We start from the raw sequence: 21,597 nt of genomic DNA on the forward strand, positions 1-21,597 counted from the left end.
TGTAGAACCTAAGGTTGACCTTTTGAGTTGTCTTTTCAGGCCGTTGCATTTCTTTTCTCTTCTTCCTCTTTTTTTTGGGGTTGCGGGGGTTGTCGTTGTTGAAGCAGGGTCTTGCTCTGTTGTCCAGTGGCATGATCTTAGTTCACAACAGCCTTAACCTCCTGGCCTCAAAGGATCCTCCCACCTTTGAGCCTCCCCAGTAACTGGGACTATAGGCACGCACTACCATACTTCACTAATCTTTTAAATTTTTAGTAGAGATAAGGTCTCACTATGTTGTCCAGGCCTGTCTTGAACTTCTGAGCCCAAGCAATCCTCCCACCTTGACCTTCCAAAGTGCCAGGATTACAGACATGAGCCACTGCACCCAGCCAGCCTTTGCATGCCTGATGACCTGATGGCCCCACTGGACCCACCGAGTGGCCTGTGGCCCCTACCCAGAAGCAGACTTAGCACACTAGGACCATTTTCCACACCTCTATGATTGCATTCCAACCAATCAGCAGCACCCATTCCCTAGCCACCCACCTCCCTGCCAAAGGTTATCTTTGAAAAACCTTAGCCTCCAAATTTTCAAGGAGACTACTCTGAGTAATGATAAAACTCTGGTGTCCTGTTTAGCCAGCTCTACATGTCTAAAACTCTTCCTCTACTGCAATTCCCCATCTCAATAAATCAGCTCTATCTGGGCAGTGGGCAAGAAGAAACCATTGAGCAGTTAAACCAGCAACCTCCATTTAATCCCAAGCAAAGGGCCTCCATCCCCCATACAGTCTGCATTCCAAGGGGTGGGCCGTGGGGATCAGATGTCCATGGATAAGGAGTGAATCTCTAGGTTGCCCACTCCCAGATTCCTCTTTGACAATAGGGTTCATTCTCAGAGTATGCTTAAGTTGTGACTGTCAGGTGTGTCTGCCCCCCAACCCTTCTCATGCCTCTGCCATCACCCATGAGAACACGCCAGACTCTCCTACTGAAGGAGCTGATTCAGATGCCCTAGTCTTCCCAGCAAAGATCAGACTAAGTCAACCAATAGCCAGCCAACCTCCAGGTATGTAGCACGTCCAAACCAGATCAGCAGAGCTGCCTAGCTGATCACCAGATGTATGAGTGATAAATGTTTTTTTTGTTTGTTTGTTTGTTTGTTTGTTTGTTTTGAGACGGAGTTTCGCTCTTGTTACCCAGGCTGGAGTACAATGGCACGATCTCGGCTCACCGCAACCTCCGCCTCCTGGGTTCAGGCAATTCTCCTGCCTCAGCCTCCTGAGTAGCTGGGATTACAGGCACGCACCACCATGCCCAGCTAATTTTTTTTTGTATCTTTAGTAGAGACGGGGTTTCACCATGTTGACCAGGATGGTCTCGATCTCTTGACCTCGTGATCCACCCGCCTCAGCCTCCCAAAGTGCTGGGATTACAGGCTTGAGCCACTGCGCCCGGCTGAGTGATAAATGTTTAACTGCTTGTTGCTGAATGCTTCTGAAGCATATGATTATTTGCTTTATACCACTGTTGTGGAGATATGTAACCAAAATAACTTTCTCTAGCCCAACAATGTATTAATTTCCTTTGTGGCCTTGATTGTAACCCCATAGCCAGGTGTGGTGGGACGTGTCTGTAGTCCCAGCTACTTGGGAGGCTGAGGCAGAAGAATTGCTTGAACCTGGGAGGTGGAGGTTGCAGTGAGCCAAGATCATGCCACTGCACTCCAGCCTGGGTGACAGAGCAAGACACCATCTCAAAAATATGTATATATATATATATGTTTTAATGCCAGGTGCAGTGGCTCACTCCTGTAATCCCAGCACTTTGGGAGTCCGAGGTGGGCAGATCACGAGGTCAGGAGTGCAAGACCAGCCTGGCCAAGATGGTGAAACCTCATCCCTACTGAAAATACAAAAAAAAAAAAAAAAAAATTACTGGGTCATGGTGGCACACACCTGTAATCTCAGCTACTGGGGAGACTGAGGCAGGAGAGTCACTTGAACCTGGGAGGCAGAGGTTGCAGTGAGCTGAGATTGCGTGCCACTGCACTCCAGCCTAGGTGACAGAGTGAGACTCCATCTTAAAAAAAAAAAAAAAAAAGATAGAAAGAAAGAAAGAAAAGTAACCCTAGATGACCCATTTCGTTGAAGAAGCCATATCCTTCTTCCCACCCTGAAGGACAGGGCCAGAGTTAATCCCATCGGACACCCTCTCCTGAGAATTTGAATTTTGAAACAGTGTGGGCAAGACAGAAGATCTTGTTGGAAGTCATTCATCATGGTGGCAGTGGCAGCACTCAGGTGAAAATGTGCCTGCAGCTCTCCTTTGGTTCCTGCGTGCCCCCAGCTACCTACGACTTATTTGAGCTCCACCCACATCCTTCCAATAAATTCTATTTTGCTAAAAATGGGCAGAGACAATGTCTGTTGCTTGCAGTCAAGCACCCTAACTGCTACTCCACCAGATAGACCCTAATTCAAGCCCCAGCCCTGCTATTATACTTAGCAGCTGATCATTGTCTAGGAATTGTACCCACCATAATCATGAGCCCATGTTCCTGGTATCACTGTTCTACCACTGTGGCCCATAGCTTTCACCTTCAAAGTCACTTCAAGGCATAAGATGACTGCTGGAGCACCAAATTCCAGGCAAGGATAAAAAAGGGAGGGAAGAGCAGAAGCGGGGGATAGCTGAGTAAGCTCCTTTGAAGCACTATTTCCAGATGACCTAACAACTCTCTCACTTTATAGGATACCAGAATATCCTACCTATACCTCCAAATATTCTTCTTTTGCATAAGGACCATTTCGAGCTGAAGGCAATTGAGAAGAAGCCAATACAATAAAAACTCTCTACCCTCCCCCATTGGCCTAAAAGCAGCACATAAATTTACAAAGCCAAAGGTGTCCTTCCTCCCCTGCCAACCAGGAGGAACAGAGGCTGGTCTCTGAAGACAACTTTAGACCCTCATTTGCCAGAAGACACCAAAGGAATCTGTGACGAACTTTACTAACTAGTGTTTTCCTACTATTTATTTGCCTTTCCCAAATTTGCTGTCCCAGCAGACTCAAAAGTCCTTTTGTGGCCAGGCGCGGTGGCTCACACCTGTAATCCCAGCACTTTGGGAGGCCGAGGCACGTGGATCACCTGAGATCAGGAGTTCAAGACCAGCCTGCCCAACATGATGAAATCTCGTCTCTACTAAAAATACAAAAAATTAGCTGGGCGTGCAGGTGGGTGCCTATAATCCCAGCTACTTGGGAGGCAGAGGTTGTAGTGAACCAAGCTCATGCCACTGCATTCCAGCCTGGGCCACAGAGCAAGACTCTGTCTCAAAAAAAAAACATGTTTTTTCCCCTGTGCTTTGGCTCTTCTCCAAAAATGTACTGTTCTTTGTTGAAAATTCTCCATAAGCCTGAATTCAAAGCCACCTCTTTGAGACTTGCTCAACCCCCTGGGTATCTCCATGTAAACATGAGGTATACATGTTAACAGACTTGTTTTTCTCTTCTTCTGTTACCAGGATGTGTCCTAGCTAAGAACTATGAAGGATAGAGGGGAAATTCTTTTTTTCTCCCCAACAACTTACATCTTATTGACCAGAACTTAGTCACAGGGCTACACCTAGCTATAAGGAATGTAATCTTTTGGCTAGGTGCATTGCTAGCACTTAGATTACAAACAGGGCTTCTTCCATTTAGAAAGAAGGAGACAACAGCTATTAGGCAACACACATTCTGGCTGCAGTTAGTTGCTCACTTTCAGTGGTATGTGTAATGATCCTTGATAGATTATAAAATATTTTCCTCTCCATTACCTTCCCAAGCTGGGCAGTGGATTGTGCCTGTAAATCCCAGCTACCCAGGAGGCTGAGGCGGGAGGATCATTTGAGGCCAGAAGTCCGTTACCTCCCCAGAGCCTCCTAACATGTCTGTGCAGTAATTGCCATTATCTTCATTTTTACAGCTGGGAAAACTGAGGTTCAGAGAGAGACAATCAGTTACCTAAGGCCAAACAATTAGTGACATCAGAACTAGGAAACAGATCCAACAGAACTCCAAGATCCACATTGTTTCCAACTGTCAATCTTGCCCTCCTGAACTAATTTTGGCTGTTGCTGTAGTTAAAGGTCATTTGTTATGAAACATCCCTAATGTTAGAAGCCATTAACAGCCATATGTAAGATCAAGTCTAAACAAATGGACCGTGGAGAGCTGCCATCTTCTCTTCCCAGTCCTCTTCTCTGTCTCCCCAGTGCCCACAGAATGTATGTGAAGTTACTTCTGGAATGCTGCCCTCTCCAGCCAACCCACAGTCTAGGGTGACCTTTGTACAAACTGGGCCATTAGGGGAGGGACATTAGCAGTTGTCTAAGGAGAGACAAGCTCTCTGTAATTCAAGAACAACCAATGACCCATCTCAAGTGTTACATTATCCGCATCCTAGAATAGTGAAGATAAGGGAATTGACATTTATTATAACCATTTTACATATAAGAAAACAGAGGCAAATGCCCAGGATCACATAGCCAGCAAGTGTCAGACCTGAGATTCAAACTATCATAGCTCTGATTTGTAGCTTCCGCCAATTCCTGTGGTGTAAATACTACCACCATGGCTGATTTCAGATTACCAACAAGACATCTCTGAATACAGAGTTGGGAAGAGTTGCTCATGAGGGACCCTCACAAGCCTGGTAAGCATGAAACAGCAAATATAACACTCTTGCATATTTAACACGTCTGCCACTTGCTAGAGTATGAGTGCAGGAAGCTTGTCTTTTTTTGACTTGTCCCCACAGCATATGTCAAATCACTAAACATTTATGGAATGAAAGGATATCACACGCAGAGAATTGTATTGACTCAGCTCTTTCATACATAGTAATTCAAGCAGAGTTTGCTGCCTCAGTGGCAGGAAACATCACCTTGAACATGAGAACCCATGGCAAGAAAGGCTCCTTTGGGAACCTGAATCTCCCCCTGCTCTGCCTGCTTCTTCTCATCCTGTAACAGCCCATCGGGTTCACGTTGCCCACTGTCTAACCAGAGCCAATTTCTCAAGACAGGGGATTTGCAATAGAAAAAGAATAATTCACGTAGAGCTGGGTGTGTGGCAGACCGGAGTTTTATTACTACTCAAATCAGTCTCCCCAGGCTTTTGGGGATCAGAGTTTTAAGGATAATTTGGTGAGCTGGAGAAGTTCAGTGAGTTGAGAGTGCTGCTTGATCAGGTCAGAGATGAAATCATGGGAAGTTGAAGCTATTCTCTTGCTCTGAGTCAGTTCCTGGGTGGGGGCCACAGATCAGAGGAGCCAGTTTATAGATCTGGGTGGTGTCAGCTGATCCATCAAGTACAGGGCCTGCAAAGTATCTTAAGCACTGATCTTAGGAGCAGTTTAGGGAGAGTCAGAATCTTGTAGCCTCCAGTTGCATGACTCCTAACCATAATTTCTAATCCTGTGGGTAATTTGTTAGTCCTACAAAGGCAGTCTAGTTCCTAGGCAAGAAGGAGGTTTGTTTGGAGAAAGGGCTGTTATTGTCTTTGTTTTAAACTATATAAACTAAGTTCCTCCCATAGTTAGTTCAGTCTATGCCCAGGAAGAAACAAGGACAGCTTAAAGATGAGAAGCAAGATGGAGTTGGTTAGATCTCTATCACTGTCTCAGTCATAATTTCGCACAGTTTCAATCCCATCTTCCCTTTTTGTTAAGTTTTTTAAAATTGTGATAACATGTAATGTATCATTTTAACCATTAAGTATTCAGCTCAGCACATTAATATATTTGCTGGGAGCAGTGGCTCATGCCTGTAATCCCAGCACTTTGGGAGGCTGAGGTGTTCAGATCATGAGGTCAGGAGTTTGAGACCAGCCTGGCCAACATGGTGAAACCCCGTCTCTACTAAAAATACAAAAATTAGCTGGATGTGGTGGCAGCCGCCTGTAATCCCAGCTACTTGGGAGGCTGAGGCAGGAGAATCACTTGAACCCGGGAGACGGAGTTTGTAGTAAGCCAAGATCGCACCATTGCACTCTACCTTAGGCAACAGAGCGAGACTCCGTCTCAATTTAAAAAAAATTCATATTGTTGTGCAACCATTATCACCATACATTTCCAGAACTTCCATCTTTCCAAATTGAAACTCTGTACACATTAAACACTAACTCTCCATTTCCTCCTTCTCTCCATGGCAATCACCATTCTACTTTCCATCTCTACAGATTTGACTACTCTGGGTACCGTATGTAAGTGGATTTACACAATATTTGTCCTTCTGTGTCTGGCTTATATCACTTAACATAATGTCTTCAAAGTTTTTCCATGTTTGTATCATATGTCAGAATTTCTTTCTTTTTTAAAACTGATCGATTTTTTTTTTAGACAGATTTGTGTTCTGTCACCCAGGCTGGAGTGCAGTGCACTGGCGGGATCTTGGCTCACTGCAGCCTCTGCCTCCACTATTCAAGCGATTCTCCTGCCTCAGTCTCCTGAGTAGCTGGGATTACAGTCACATGTCAGCATGCCCAGCTTATTTTTTGTATTTTTAGTAGAGATGGGGTTTCACCACGTTTGGCCAGGGTGGTCTCAAACTCCTGGCCTCAACTGATCTGTCTTGGCCTTCCAAAATGCTGGGATTACAGGCATGAGCCACAGCTCCCGACCAGTTTTTTTGTTTGTTTCTTTGTTTGTTTGTTTGTTGAGACAGGGTGTCACTCTGTCACCTAGGCTGCAGTGCAGTGGCACAATCACAGCTCACTGCAGTCTTGATCTTCTAAGCTCAAGTGATCCTCCTGTCTTGGCCTCCTTGAGTAACTGGGATTACAGGTACATGCCACTGTGCCCAGCTAATTTTTTTTTTTTTAAGGAGAGATGAGTTCTTGCTATCTTCCCCAGGCTGATCTCAGGCTCCTGTTCTCAAGCGATCCTCCTGCCTTGGCCTCCCAAAGTGTTGGGATTGCAGTCATGAGCCACCACTTGTGGTCTGAATAATATTTAATTGCATATCTATACCATGTTTTGTTTATCCATTCATTCCTCAGTGGACATTTGTGTTATTCCCACCTTTTAGGTATTGTGAATAATGTTGCTACGAATATCTGCTTGAGTCCCTGTTTTCAATATTTTGGGGTATGTACTCAGAAGTGAATCACTAGCTCACATTAACTGGGTGTAGCAGTACATGCCTATAATCCCAGCTACCAGAGAGGCTGAGGCAGGAGGATCTCTTGAGCCCAGAACTTTGAGGCTGCAGTGAGCCGTGATGGTGTCTCTGCATTTCCACTTGGGTTCAAGAATGAGACTGCATCAAAATAAAAAGGGCGGGGTATTACTAGATTAAATGGTGATTCTTTCTAACTTTTTTTTCTTTTCTTTTTCTTTCTTTCTTTTTTTTTTTTTTTTTTTTGAGATAGGGTCTCACTCTGTTGCTAGACACCTAGACCTCCTGGGCTCAAGCAATCCTTCTGCCTCAGCCTCCGGAGTAGCTGGGACTACAGATGTGCACCACCACACCCGGTTATTTTTTTTAATTTTTCACAGAGATAGAGTTTCCCTATCTCTATGTTGCCCAGGCTGGTCTCAAACTCCTGGGCTCGAGTGATGCTCCTACTCTGGCCTCCCAAAGTGTTAGAATCACAGGCATAAGCCACTGTGCCCGGCCCACATAATGATTCTATGTTTAATTTTTTGAGGAACTGCCATATTATTTTCTACACCATTTTACATTCTCACTAGCAAAGTAAGGATGCACAGTTTCCAATTTCTAAATATCCTTGTCAACACTTGTTTTCTATTTTTATCTCATTGTGATTTTGATTTGCTTTTCCCTACAGATTAGTCATATTGAGCATTTCAAGTGCGCAATGGTCATTTGTATGTCTTCTTTGGAGAAATGTATATGCAAGTCCTTTGCCCATTTTTAAATCAAGTTGTTTGGTTTTCGTTGTGGAGTTATATATTTTAGGCATCAATCTTGTATTAGATATATGATTTACAAATGTTTTCTTCCATTCCGTGGGTTGCATTTTCACTCTATTGATGGTATCCTTTGATCCCTCATCCTCCTTTTTGAGGAACCAACTCATCCTTTTCCTTCCAAAGGCCCAAATTCCCTGACTCATGCATGTGGCAAATTCTGGCTTCCTTTCTTTTTTTTTTTTTAATCTTTTAAAAATCTTTTTAAAATTCTGGCTTCTTAAAACACACTCAGTTTTAGAATGGTCTGGGAAGTCAAATACAAGGAAAGCCTGACTAGTCCCACTGGCTCTTCTATGGCTTCAGGTTTCTAAGGAAAATACAGGCTTACACAACATGAACTGGGTGAAAAGGGGAGGGGAATGGGATTACGGGCTGGAGTGAAAAGGGAGGTTATGTGTGGAGAAAGACACACTCTGTCAGGAAAGAACATAACACTATTTTTTTTCTTTTCTTTGTCTTTTTTTTCTTTTTCTTTTTCTTTTTTTTTTTTGAGACGGAGTCTCTCTCTGTCACCCAGGCTGGAGTGCAATGGCGTGATTTCGGCTCACTGAAACCTTTGCCTCCCAAGTTCAAGTGATTCTCCTGCCTCAGCCTCCCAAGTAGCTAGGACTACAGGTGCGTGTCACCATGGACGACTAATTTTTGTATTTTTAGTAGAGACAGGGTTTCACCATGTTGGTCAAGCTGGTCTCCAACTCCTGACCTTGTGATCCTCCCACCTTGGCCTCTCAAAGTACTGGGTTTACAGGCGTGAGCTACGGTGCCCAGTCCCAACACTTTTATTTATTTATTTATTTATTTATTTATTTATTTATTTATTTATTTTTAGCTATTCTTTTTTTTTATTGCACTTTAGGTTCTGTGGTCCATGTGCAGATCATGCAGGGTTGTTGCATAGGTACTTACATGGCAAGGCGGTTTGCTGCCTCCATCCCACCGTCACCTATATCGGCATTTTTCCCCATGTTATCCCTCCCCACCCTCCCCACCCCCGATGTCCCTCCCCTAGCCCCCACAACAGACCTGTGTGTGATGCTCCCCTCCCTGTGTCTACATGCTCTCATTGTTCAACATCTGTCTATGAGTGAGAACATGTAGTGTTTGATTTTCTGTTCTTGTTTCAGTTTGCTGATAATAATGGTTTCCAGATTCATCCGTGTCCCTATAAAGGACATGAACTTATCGTTTTTTATGGCTGCATAGTATTCCCTGGTGTATATGTGCCACATTTTCCTTGTCCAGTATATCACTGATGGGCATTTGGGTTGGTTCCAGGTCTTTGCTATTGTAAACAGTGCCGCAATGAACATACGTGTGCATGTGTCTTCATAATAGAATGATTTACAGTCCTTTGGGTAGGTACCCAGTAATGGGATTGCTGGGTCAAATGGAATTTCTATTTCTAGATCCTTGAGGAATCACCACACTCTCTTCCACAATGGTTGAACTAATTTACACTCCAACCAACAGTGTAAAAGTGTTCCTATTTCTCCACATCCTCTCCAGCATCTGTTGTCTCCAGATTTTTTCATGATCACCATTCTAACTGGTCTAAGATGGTATCTCCATGTGGTTTTGATTTGCATTTCTCTAATTACCAGTGATGACGAGCATTTTTTCATATGTTTGTTGGCCTCCTATATGTCTTCTTTTGAAAATTGTCTGTTCATATCCTTTGCCCGCTTTTGAAAGGGGTTGTTTGTTTATTCTTGTAAATTTGTTTATTTATTTATTTGAGACAGAGTCACACTCTATTGCCCAGCCTGGAGTGCAGTGGTATAATCACAGCTTACTGCAGACTCCATCTCCTGGGCTCAAGCAATTCTGCCTCAGCCTCCCAAGCAGCTGGGACTACAGGTGTGTCCCACCACGCCCAGCTAGTTTTGGAATTTTTTTTTATAGAGACAGGGCCTCCCTGTGTTGCCCTGGCTGTCTCAAACTGCTGGGCTCAAGCGATCCTCCCACATTGGCTTCCCAATGTTCAGGGATTACAGGCGTGAGCCACCATGCCCAACCAGGATATAGTATGTACTAAGTTAGTTTCATTCAAAGCACTGTTCTAAGCAACTCTAAATCCTCGAAACCATCCTATTATGTCGACAGTATAATTATTCCCATTTTACAGATGAAGAAAATAACCCAGAGAGGTTAAGTCTGCCTAAAAATCACAGACCGGAAAGTTGCAGAGACAGAAATTGAACCCTGTCACTGTGGCCCAAGAAACCACTTTATTGATCACTCTGTGACACTGTATGGACTTTGGAGTCAGAATCGTCTGAATTTAAACTGAGATGCCTAATGAGTACGTGATTACAAACTCATTAGTAACATGAGATTGCCGGGCTCAGTGACTCACCCCTGTAATGCCACCACTTTGGAAGATCATGGCAGGAGGATTGCTTGAGCTCGGGAGTTCAAGATCAACCTGGCTGACCAAAAAAAACATTGGCTGGCCATGGTGGCTCACGCCTGTAATCCCAGCACTTTGGGAGGCTGAGGAAGGTGGATCACTTGAGGTCAGGAGTTTGAGACCAGCCTGGCCAACATGGTGAAACCCCCGTCTCTACTAAAACTACAAAAATTAAGTGGGTATGATGGCACAGACCTGTAATCTCAGCTACTGGGGAGGCTGAGGCAGGAGAATTGCTTGAACCCAGGAGACAGAGATTGTGGTGAGCCAAGATTGTGCCACTGCACGCCACCTTGGACAACAGAACGAAACTCCATCTTAAAAAATATATATAAATAAAAAGAAACAATTTAAAATTAGCCAGGTGTGGTGGCATGCCTACAGTCCCAGCTACTGGGGAGTATGAGGCAGGAGGATCACTTGAGCCCCAGAGTTCAAGTCTGCAGTAAGCCATGTTCATGCCACTGCATTTCAGCCTGGGTGATAGAGTAAGAACCTGTCTCAAAAAAAAAAGGGCAATGTCAAAGAAATCCAAACTAAAAACAAGATTTTTTAGTTTTTAGTTTTAGTTTTTGTTTTTGAGCCGGGCGTGGTGGCTCACGCTTGTAATCCTAGCACTTTGGGAGGCCGAGGCGGGCAGATCACTTGAGGTCAGGGGTTCAAGACCAGCCTGGCCAACGTGGTGAAACTCTTTACTAAAAATACAAAAATTAACCCGGCACAGTGGCGGGCATCTGTAATCCCAGCTACTTGGGAGGCTGAGGCAGAACAGTCGCTTGAATCTGGGAGGCAGAGGTTGCAGTGAGCCAAGATCTCACTATTGCACTCCAGTCTGGGAGCCAAAGCAAGACTCTATCTCCCCATACCCCCGAAAAAGAAAGAAAAGGGAATGGAAGGCAACCTCATTGTCCATCACCAGAGGAACGGGTAGAATGTAGTAAAGGTACACAACGCAGGACTCAGCAGACATTGACATCATTGAACTAGATGTACACACTTCAACACGATTCCACTGCAAAAATAATGCTGGGGGCGGGGAATGAGACATAGAATAAGGTCAGATTATGTGAACTATAACTTTTTTTTTTTCTTTTGAGATGGGAGTCTCAATCTGTCACCCAGGCCAGAGTGCAGCGGCATGATCTCGGCTCACTGCAGTCTCTGCCTCCTGTGTTCAAGCGATTCTCCTGCCTCAGCCTCCCCAAAAGTAGCTAGGATTACAGGCGCAGGCCACCACACCTGGCTAATTTTTTTGTATTTTTAGTAGAGACGGGGTTTCGCCATGTTGGCCAGGCTGGTCTCGAACATCTGACTTTGTGATCTGCCTGCCTTGGCCTCCCAAACTGCTGGGATTACAGGTGTGAGCCACCCTGCCTGGCCATGAACCATAATTTTTATGTAAATTTAAAATGAATAAACACAAAAAATAACACCATACATTTTACAAGCATACATACAACATCAAGGATATATATTGCCTGTACTAGAACTGTTGTGGAGGATGAGAATGGAAAATGTTGATAAAAGAAAATTACATGCATTCAGACAAAAATGTATAAGAAGCCTTTGCACAGTCGAGGTAAAATAAGGATCTCTGCATCCGGTTATTGCTGTGTGACCTTGGAGTTTAGTCATTTCACCTGCTTGATGCTCGTCTTTCTTGTCTGGTGGAAGATAGGGATCTTCACATTCTGTGTCATGAAGGGGAAGGCAGTGTGGCAGAATGAGCTCGGGAGCTGGATGGACCCAGCTAGGCCAGCCATTCACTGTGTGCCCTTGGGAATCGCTTTACTGTCCAAGCCTCTACTTTTTTTGGGGGGGAGGGTAGGGCAGGGTTGGTTTTCATTTTTCAAAATTTATTTTAATTACATGGAACACTTCATGAATTTACATGTCATCCTTGTTCAGAGGCCGTACCTGTATCTCTGTATTGTTCCAGTTTCGTTATGTGCTGCTGAAGCAAGCACTGTTATATTTTTAATTGTTTGTTGTTGTTTTTTTTTTTCAGGAGGGCACTGAGTTCAATGAGGCTGCAGGGCCATGAAACCCTGCACACTCCTTACCCAAGCCTCCTTTTTTTTTTTTTTTTTTTTTGAGTCAGAGTCTTGCTCTGTCCCTCAAGCTGGAGTGCAGTGGTGTATGATCTCGGCTCACTGTAACCTCAACCTCCCAGATTCAAGTGATTCTTCTGCCTCAGCCTCTTGAGTAGATGGGATTATAGGTGCCTGCCACCATGCCCAGCTGATTTTTGTATTTTTGGTAAAGACAGGGTTTTGTTATGTTGGCCAAGCTGGTCTCAAACTCCCGACTTCAGGTGATCTGCCCATCTCAGCCTCCCAAAGTGCTGGGATTAAAGGTGTGAGCCCCTGCACCCAAGCCTCTTTTTTCTTTCTTTCTTTCTTTTTATTTTTTTTGAGATGGCATCTTGTTCTGTTGCCAGGCTGGAGTGCAGTGGCGCGATCTCGACTCACCACAACCTCCAACTCCCAGGTTCAAGTGATTCTCCTGCCTCAGCCTCCCAAGTAGCTAGGATTACAGTCACGTGCCACCATGCTCAGCTAATTTTTGTATTTTTAGTAGAGACGGGGTTTCACCATGTTGTTCAGGGTGGTCTCAATCTCCTGACCTCGTGATCTACCTGTCTCAGCCTCCCAAAGGGCAAGCCTCCATTTTTGAGTGAGATAGTCAAGCAGGCCTCACCAAGAAGGGGACATTTGAGCAAAGATTTGAAGGAAGCAAGGAGGTAAGCTGTGTAGATATCCAGGGACAAAATAACTCAGGCAGAGGGAAGAGTCAGTTCTAGCCATAGGGGCTTGGGAGGAGTAAAGTTCCCCTTCCAGTAAGTGGTCAGCAAATGTCAAGTGGCCACCTCTGTCCCTCATCTTAGGATATCAGGATCCAGGTGATGGATAAGAGCACCTTCTAGCTCCAGTGGCAGTGACCACTCTGGCTTCTGAGGGTCTCTGGAACACTGTGTTCATGGATGCCATCCACCCTCAGGAGTAACTTCCCTAGCTGACCAAGGTGACCTGAGCTCAGGAAAGAGTCATTGCTGCTGGGGCTTTAACCTGCACGTGGAGGACAGAGGCCTCAAAGAGGAAGCCAGAAACAGCAAGGTGGAGGCCCTCACCTCCCATTGGAGGTCTCTTGGGTCATTCCCCGCAAGAGAGCCCTGTCCCAGCGCTTATCAGACTGTGCCTTGAGAGAGGGGCTTGGGCGAGGGTACAGTCACATGGTAGGGTGGAGGACCCTATGCTTACTAAAGGAAAGAGACCCATGCTTACTAAAGCAGATCTGGCTTTGAATGTTATTATGCCATGTAGTAGCTCTTTTTAAAATCTCTGAACCCTTCCTTCTGAGCCTTAATTTCCTCATCTGTAAAATGGGCATGAAATGTTCTGTTCTGTGGAATGGTTGTGAGGACTTGATGAGATAAGATAGGTGAAAGTGGCAAGCAAATAGTTGGGGCCCTCTTCCTTCTGAACCAAGTACCTGGGAGACAACCGCTACATCTTATTCAGTCAGCTCAGGTCCTTATTTATGTTATTTATTTCTTTTTTATTCCTTCTTTTTTAAGGGGCTTTCTGGCAAAAACTGGAAAGCCTGCTAGACAAATTCTAAAAGAACTGTAACACTTGTCTTATTCATTTCTGTGGGGATAAAATCACCCATGTTTCAGGGAGAGTATGAGGTTTCAGTGAGATAACAGATCAAATTTGTGTTACTGAATCAAAATAGGCAGTCCATAGGTGTTTGTCGTTTACCTAAAGGGATGAAGTAATGGATGGATGGATGGTGGATGGATGGACGGATGGTTAGAGGGATGGATGGAGGGAGGGATGAATGATTAGAGAGATAGATGGATGGATAGAGGGATGGTGGGATGGAGGGATGGATAGGTGGATAGATGAATGTGTATGTGGGAGGATGGCTTGCTGGCAGAAGGTCAAAAGGAATAGGATTCTTTCTACAGCAATATCAAGTCTGCACAAAAACCAGGTGCTTTACAGGAAGGTCTTATTATATCTCTTTGCAGCCTTAGGTCTTGAGCACAGATATAACACATGAGTAAAAACAGGCGTTAACACACCCAGGTCTAGTCAAGTGTGACTTCCACTTACCACTCTGGGGTCTACGACTCATCTCAGCGAGGCCAGGTCTTACACAGCCAGCACTCACCAACTGAGATCACTGGTGGTTCCCTGGGGCGAAAGCTGAGATTGGGGCAAATGCAAGATGAGGCTTTCCTGATACACAGGATGCCTTGGAAATTCTAATCAGTGATGTTTCATCAAAAGAATTACAACTCAACTCTTCCCATAATCCCTGTCACCGTTGCAAGAATGGAGAGATGCAGGTGAGCAGCCAGCCCTGCATCCGCCGCAGCTCCACACCATGTGACCTCCGCAATCGCTTAGCCCCTCTGAGCCCCATGATCTCCTTAGTAAGATGAAGGGGTTGTACCCTTCCAGCTCCACGATGTTCTGATTCTCTGAAAACTCTCTACCTCTTCCTTTAAAATATGGACCTAGAACTTTGGAAAAACGTGTATGACATTTCTTTTCCATCTGTCTTTACAGGGGCTCCTCAAACCCTTTCAAAATATTTGCACGTATATGTCAACATGTCTGTTTATGCTAAGCCCTGAGGAAGCTGTACACTTTAGAGACAGACAGATCTCAATTCCCGGCCGTGTGAGAAACTGGAAACAGACTATTAAGATTCAGTTCCTGCCCCCCAAGATGGGAAAAACAGGCATTGAAATGGGTTAACTTCAATGGTCACAGTAATTAAGGTATAAAAACGTTGGACTCTCCCACTCCCAAAATGCTGTCTGGAGGAATTCAGAAGGCTGCTTATTGGAGTATTCTGGGATATGTCAAAAAGAAGAGAAGGGCTGGGTACAGTGACCCATTCCTGCAGTCCCAGCTACTTGGTAGGCTGAGGTAGGAGGATCGCTTGAGGCCAGGAGTTTGATCCTGTAGTATGCAATAGTCGTGTCTGTGAATAGACATTCCATGCCAGCCTGGGCAATATAGCAAGACCCCGGCTTCAGAAAAAAGTTTCGAAAAAAAGAGAAGAGACAGAGGATACAGGAGGAGTAAAGGTGGCTGTATTGGGGTGGTGAGGAGAGCGACAGGTTGTGGCATGAGCTACAACCTACGGTCCTCCTCCCACCCCCTAATCCTTATGGGAACATGGTCTATGTGTTGAGGCAACATTCTGGGAGAAGTAAGGAGGTAATCACAAGTCACTGTCTCAGAACTGTCAGTTTCTCTCTCTTTTTTTTTTTTTTCCAATTAGAGACAGGGTCTCGCTATGTTGCCCAGGCTGGTTTCAAACTCCTGAGCTCAAGCAATCCTCCAGCCCTGGCCTCTCAAAGTGCTGGGATTATAGGCATGGGCCTAGAGTTATTCTTTATTGAGACCCTGTGCACCTTACACACATCACAGTAGAGTTTCCTGAAGTGCTACACAAGTCGCTAAGACATGTCGAGTGACTTTAGACAGAACACAGAAAAACTTTTTTTTCTTTGAGATAGGGTCTTGTTCTGTCACCCAGGTCAGAATGCCGTGTGGCATGACAATCACAACTCACTGCAACCTTGACCTCCTGGCTCAAGCAATCCTCCCACTTCAGCCTCCCGAGTAGCTGGAACTACACATACACATCACCATGGCTGGCTACTTTAAATTTTTTTTTCTTTTTTTGGCAGAGTCTTGCTTTGATGCCCAGGCTGGAGGGCATTGGCACAATCTTGGCTCACTACAACCTCTGACCCGTGGGTTCAAGTGATTCTCCAGTCTCAGTCTCCCAAGTAGCTGGGATTACAGGCACCCACCACCATACCCGGCTGATGTTTGGGTGTTTAGTAGATACAGGGTTTCACCATGTTGACCAGACTGGTCTTGAACTCCTGACCTCAAGTAATCCACCCTCCTTGGCTTCCCAAAGTGCTGGGATTACAGGCGTAAACCACCACACCCATAAATTTTTGGTGGAGACAGTATTTTGCTATGTCTGTCAGGCTGTTCTCAAACTCCTGGGCTCAAGCAATCTGCCCCACTCAGCCTCCCAAAATTCTGGGATTACAGCCAGGCACCACCACACTCAGCCGAGAAACATTTTTATAGTTACGATTTTATGTTTTCGTCTACCTTCAATTTGGGACAGGTAGTATTAGTTTTCATTTACAATTATGTTATAATGTTTTCTTTCCAATAAATGTAAGCTTTTAAAAATGACTTAAAGAAAAGGTATTTATTAAGTAAACATACAGTTGGTACACGGATATTGCAAAAATTTCAAGAAGGGTACACAAATGACTGAAATTCAGGAGACACTGGGGTGAGCACAGAAGCATTGTGCTTGTTCAGAGTTCTTTTGGCTGTGAGTCATAGACACCCAATCAAATCAGCTTCAGCAAAGTAAGAGAATATATCCTGACAAGGGACTCTCACAGGGCCCAAAGGAAACAGTGCTGGGTCCCTGGAGGGTGGAAGGAGGCCAGCAGGTCCCTGGAGATGGTAGGTACCCCGTTGCTCTCTAGGCGCCTGTGATTCCCCTGGTCTCTCCTTGCTATGCGTATCTTTTCTCTGAGCAGAGCCATTTTCTCTACTACATTCATGCAGGTGGCCAACCCCCCAACACACACAAACACACACACACACACACACAGTCACAGTTCCAGAGTTTCTATGTTTTCAGGTAAGGAACCTGCAAAGCCTGAACAGCATTCCTGCTCTAGATGCCCACCTTACATCCGTTCTGCTCTCATCAGAGGATCAAGGGGCCGAAATTCTCAGGAAAGGGGGAGGGTCTAAGATGAGCAGTCACCCTGACCACGAGGTGTCTGCCTCAACATTGGCCGCTCATAACAATCCCATGAGGTAGCTTTAACCTCATAGATAATGACCCTAAGAGGTAGGAAATTCAGCGCCTGGTCTCTCAGCAGGAAATGACACAACCAAGACTTGAGCCAGGCCTGTGTGACATTGAAGCTCAAGTGTGCTGCACTAGCCACCCGGTCACATCATCAGCCAAGTCCAGCCCACAGCTACGGTCCCAGATTGCAGCAGGTTACCGGCCCACCGGGAGACATTTCTCAAAATCCACAATTGGCGCTTGCCAGATACACAGGAAGCGAGTATCCCAGCTTCACAGGGACATCGACCGGAAGGAAGATCTCTGAACGAGCACAGCGCTCTGCAAACCAGAGACATTTCCTCTGAGCCCCTTGGGTCCGAGGCTGCCAGACTGACGCTGCAGGTACTTGTCTCAGGGCAGGAGAGGAGGCTCATTTGCATATACTTGCCAAAAATCACAAGCAGACATCTAGAGATCCTCAAGAGAAACTGACAGCTGGCTGACATCTGCTGACAGTAACTGCTCCTCCCACCTCCTGGAAGCTGTGTTAGGAGGAGCCTCCCAGAGGGCAAGGAAGGGGAGAGGAACGGACACACTCTTCCACCCAGGGGCCTCATGCACTTCCCAGCCCACGAGCCTGTTCGCATGGAAACCCCTGGACATCGAGGTGTCCTGGCCTGGACAGCCCCAATTTTGCTTCTTTCTTTCTTTCTTTTTTTTTTTTTTTTGAGACAGAGTCTCACTCTGTCATCCTAGCTGGAGTGCAATGGTGAGATCTCAGCTCACTGCAACCTTCGCCTCCTGGGTTCAAGCGATTCTCCTGCCTCAGCTGCCCGAGTAGCTGGAACTACAGGCATGCAACACCATGCCCAGCTAATTTTTATGTATTTTTAGTAGAGACAGGGTTTTACCATATTGGCCAGGCTGGTCTCAAACTGCTAACCTCAGGTGATCTGCCTGCCTCAGCCTCCCAAAGTGCTGGAATTACAGGCATGAACCACTTCGCCCAGCTCCAGTTTTGCTCTCAAGTGGCCTTTGCACATCCTCAGTAGGTGGCTGCCCCACAGAAGGTACTTAATTAGGGACTGTTGTTGAGATGGAAAGATGGAGGAGGTGGGCATCTCTCTCCTACTCCCCCAGAGCTGACCAGGCCAGAGGCGAGGCCTTTGCGGAGAGACACGTCTGCCTTGGGAAGCAAGCTCCTTTCCTAGCTTTTGGTCTGTTCATGTTTTATCTTCTCTGGTCACCATTCGGGACAGGTTGCCAGGTGAGTCAGAGAAGGTTCCATCAAGGCACTTCCCCTGAGAAAGGTCACAAAGACCTTGTGCCTGAGGGTGGAGAGAGGACGGCATCATCCTAGCTCAAAAGTCTGCCCCAAGATAGTGCCACACAGAGAGGACACTGTCCCTTTCCCAACTCCCATTTCTGCCTCTGTCCCTTGAGAGTGCTCGCCCAGAGCTTTAGACTGATGCCCCATCGGGGAGCGCTAGGTGGCTCAAAGTCTTCCCCCAGTGTCTGCACCTCTGCACCTGGCCCTGGCAGGTTAAGATTAAGGGACTCAGGATGAGGTAATCAGCCACAGTTACTACCGTATGCGCCCACAGGCAGATGAAGGGGCTCATTTGAGTTCTGGATTTTCTGACAGTCTGGCTCTGCCATCATCCTTGCCCAGGTGAATTAGCCTCCAAACCTAATGGCCCACCAGGGCCCACAGAGGTGGTACCCAGACCACAGCAGATAGCCCTTCTTCCCCAGCTCAGTTCATGATGTCCATGGTGGGGAAGACTTCAGGCCTGGCCCCAACAAGCAGGGACTAATTTTTGAGGGAAGTGCCAGGGACCTGGTTGAGTGGCACAACCACTTCAGTGACCGTATCCGTGGTGGCCCGGGAGCATTTCCGGCTGCTGCGCATGCTGTAGAACTTTTCGGAGAGATGCTTGCGGAACTTCTTGGTGAGGAAACAGTAGATTACAGGGTCTAAGACACAGTTGGTGCTAAGGAGGCAGAGGGTGACCTGATGTGCGTCGTTAATGGCCTGGTGGAAGTTGCTGTTCTGGAAGCCCAGTTCAGCCAGGGTCCAGGGCAACTGCACCACGTGGTGGGGCACGAAGCAGATGATGAACACCGCCAAGACCGTGCACACCATCCACAGCGCCCGGCGCTTGACTTCAGCGTTGCACTGCTGCTGCACCGGCTGCATGAGCAAGGTACGAATGATGACCAGGTTGCAGAAGAAGATAATGAGGAAGACCAGGAAGAAGCTGAACACGATGAAGATGTGGATGATGAGGACGGGCATGCTGCCCTTCTCGTAATGCTCGAAGCAGCGGGTGATGTTGCCGGAGCCAGCACTGTTGGACACTGTGTTGGTGGAGTCCATGATGAGGAAGTAGGATGCAGCGCCCACAATGGCCACCCAGATAGCCAGGGACAAAGAGATACCACGTTTGCGCGTGTTGGTCTGAGCAGTCTTGATGGGCTGAGTCACTGCCTGGAAGCGGTTATAAGTGATGACGCCCAGGAAGGCCACAGAGCAGTAGGTGTTGATGAAGAAGAAGCAGCCAGCCAGGTTGCACAGGAATTTGGGGAGAATCCAGTTGCCCCGGTTTTGGTAGTAGACAATCCACAGTGGCAGGGTGATCAAGAAGAGCATGTCCGCCATGGTGAGGTTCACCATGAAAATCTTTATCTCATTGAGTTTCTTAGAAGGGTACAGGCGGGCAAAGACCCACAGCACGTAGCCATTAGCAATGACCCCAAGCACAAAGATGATGCTGTAAACAATCGGGAAGAGAGTGTATCGGAACTCAGAGTCCACGTGGGAGAAGTCATGTGGCTCCATTGCTGTGGGCTGGAATGATCAACTGGTCTTGGCCCTGGCAGTGCCTGGAAGACCACACAAAAATTCTGGTTAATAAAGGAACAAGAAAGGACTGTTCTATTTCATGAATTCCAAGACTCCTTGCCGTGGTTAAGATGATGATGTCCCCTCCAAAGTTTATGCTGAACCTTTTTTTTTTTTTTTTTTTTGGAGACAGAGTCTTACTCTGTTGCCCAGGCTGGAGTGGCCTGATCTCAGCTCACTGCAACCTCTGCCTTCTAGGTTCAAGTGATTCTCTTGCCTCAGCCTCCCGAATAGCTGGGATTACAGGCAAGCTAATTCTAGCCTGTAATTTTTACATTTTGAGTAGAGATGGGGTTTCACCATGTTGGTCAGCCTGGTCTTGAACTCCTGACCTTGTGATCCACCTGCCTTAGCCTTCCAAAGTGCTGGGGTTATAGGCATGAGCCACTGTGCCTGGCCTCTGTTGAATCTTAATCCCAGTGCAGAGGTGTGTCCTGTGGAATGTGATTAAGTCAGAGGGTAGAATGGAATTAGCATGTTTAGAAAAGGATGCCAGGCTGCCCAGGGAGGCCAGGTTGAAGTAGGCCATGATCGGGCCACTGCACTCCTGCCTGGGTGACAAGTGAGACCCTGTCTCACACACACACAAAAAAATTAATAATTCTTTAAAAAGGGCTCAAGGCTGAAGAAAGCACTTAATCTTGCCCTTTTTGTCTTTCCATCTCTTTTGCCATGTGAGGTCACAGCTTTCAAGGTGTGACTTTGGAAACAGATAACCAGGCATCAGACACTAAACCTGCTGGTGCCTTGATCTTGAACATCCTCCAGAACTGTGAGAAATAAATTTCTTTTTCTTTTTTCGCTTCTTTTTTTTTTTTTTTTTTTTGCTTTTTATAGACAATCTTTCTCTGTCGCTCACGCTAGAATGCAGTGGTGTGATCATGGCTCACTACAGCCTCAACCTCCTGCACGCAATTATCTTCCCACCTCAGGCTCCTGAGAAGCTGGGACTATAGGTATGTGTGTAACACTACACCCAGCTAACTGTTGTATTTTTTGTAGGGAAGGAGTTTTACTATGTTGGTAGTCTGGAACTCCTGGCCTCAAACATTTCTCCCACCTCAGCCTCCCAAAGTGCTGGGATTACAGGTGTGAGCCACCACTCCCAGCCAGAAATACATTTCTTGCGCTTTGTAAATTACTCAGTGTCAACGCTAATGGATTGAGACACTCCCACTTTAAACATCTTTAAAATTCTAAAATTGATGGCATTTTCCAATTAATTGGCAGTGGTCTTTCACTCTTTCTTTCTCTTGTTTTGGGTTTGTTTTGTTTTGTTTTGTATTTTTGGGACAGAGTCTCACTCTGTCGTCCAGGCTGGAGTGCAGTGGCAAGATCTAGGCTTACTGCAACATCTGCCTCCTGGGTTCAAGCAATTCTCTGCCTCAGCCTCCCAAGTAGCTGGGATTACAGGCACCCGCCACCACACCCGGCTATTTTTTGTATTTTTAGT

General features: G+C 46.1%; 1 protein-coding gene, 2 non-coding genes and 1 pseudogene across 3 annotated transcripts in view; 1 reads left to right on the top strand and 3 right to left on the bottom strand.

Moving 5' to 3' along the window:
* Positions 1-21,597, top strand: part of LOC120366114 (glyceraldehyde-3-phosphate dehydrogenase pseudogene) — a 448,321-nt pseudogene that overhangs the window by 334,998 nt on the left and 91,726 nt on the right.
* LOC120366181 (U6 spliceosomal RNA) lies at positions 12,236-12,337 on the bottom strand. The gene has a single exon (XR_005580926.1). It is a non-coding gene; the product is annotated as a U6 spliceosomal RNA (small nuclear RNA).
* On the bottom strand, positions 13,948-14,009 carry LOC120366198 (U7 small nuclear RNA). Its single transcript, XR_005580937.1, has one exon. It is a non-coding gene; the product is annotated as a U7 small nuclear RNA (small nuclear RNA).
* The window catches only part of PTAFR (platelet activating factor receptor), a 45,246-nt gene continuing 41,592 nt past the window's right edge, over positions 17,944-21,597 (bottom strand). The window contains exon 3 of the mRNA XM_003944583.4: positions 17,944-20,125. Coding sequence (XP_003944632.1) covers positions 19,053-20,081 — 1,029 coding nt within the window. The 5' untranslated portion in view covers positions 20,082-20,125 and the 3' untranslated portion in view covers positions 17,944-19,052. The remainder of the gene's footprint in view (positions 20,126-21,597) is intronic.

Source organism: Saimiri boliviensis, chromosome 11 (genome assembly GCF_048565385.1).
Source record: "Saimiri boliviensis isolate mSaiBol1 chromosome 11, mSaiBol1.pri, whole genome shotgun sequence".
Taxonomy (NCBI): Eukaryota; Metazoa; Chordata; class Mammalia; order Primates; family Cebidae; genus Saimiri; species Saimiri boliviensis.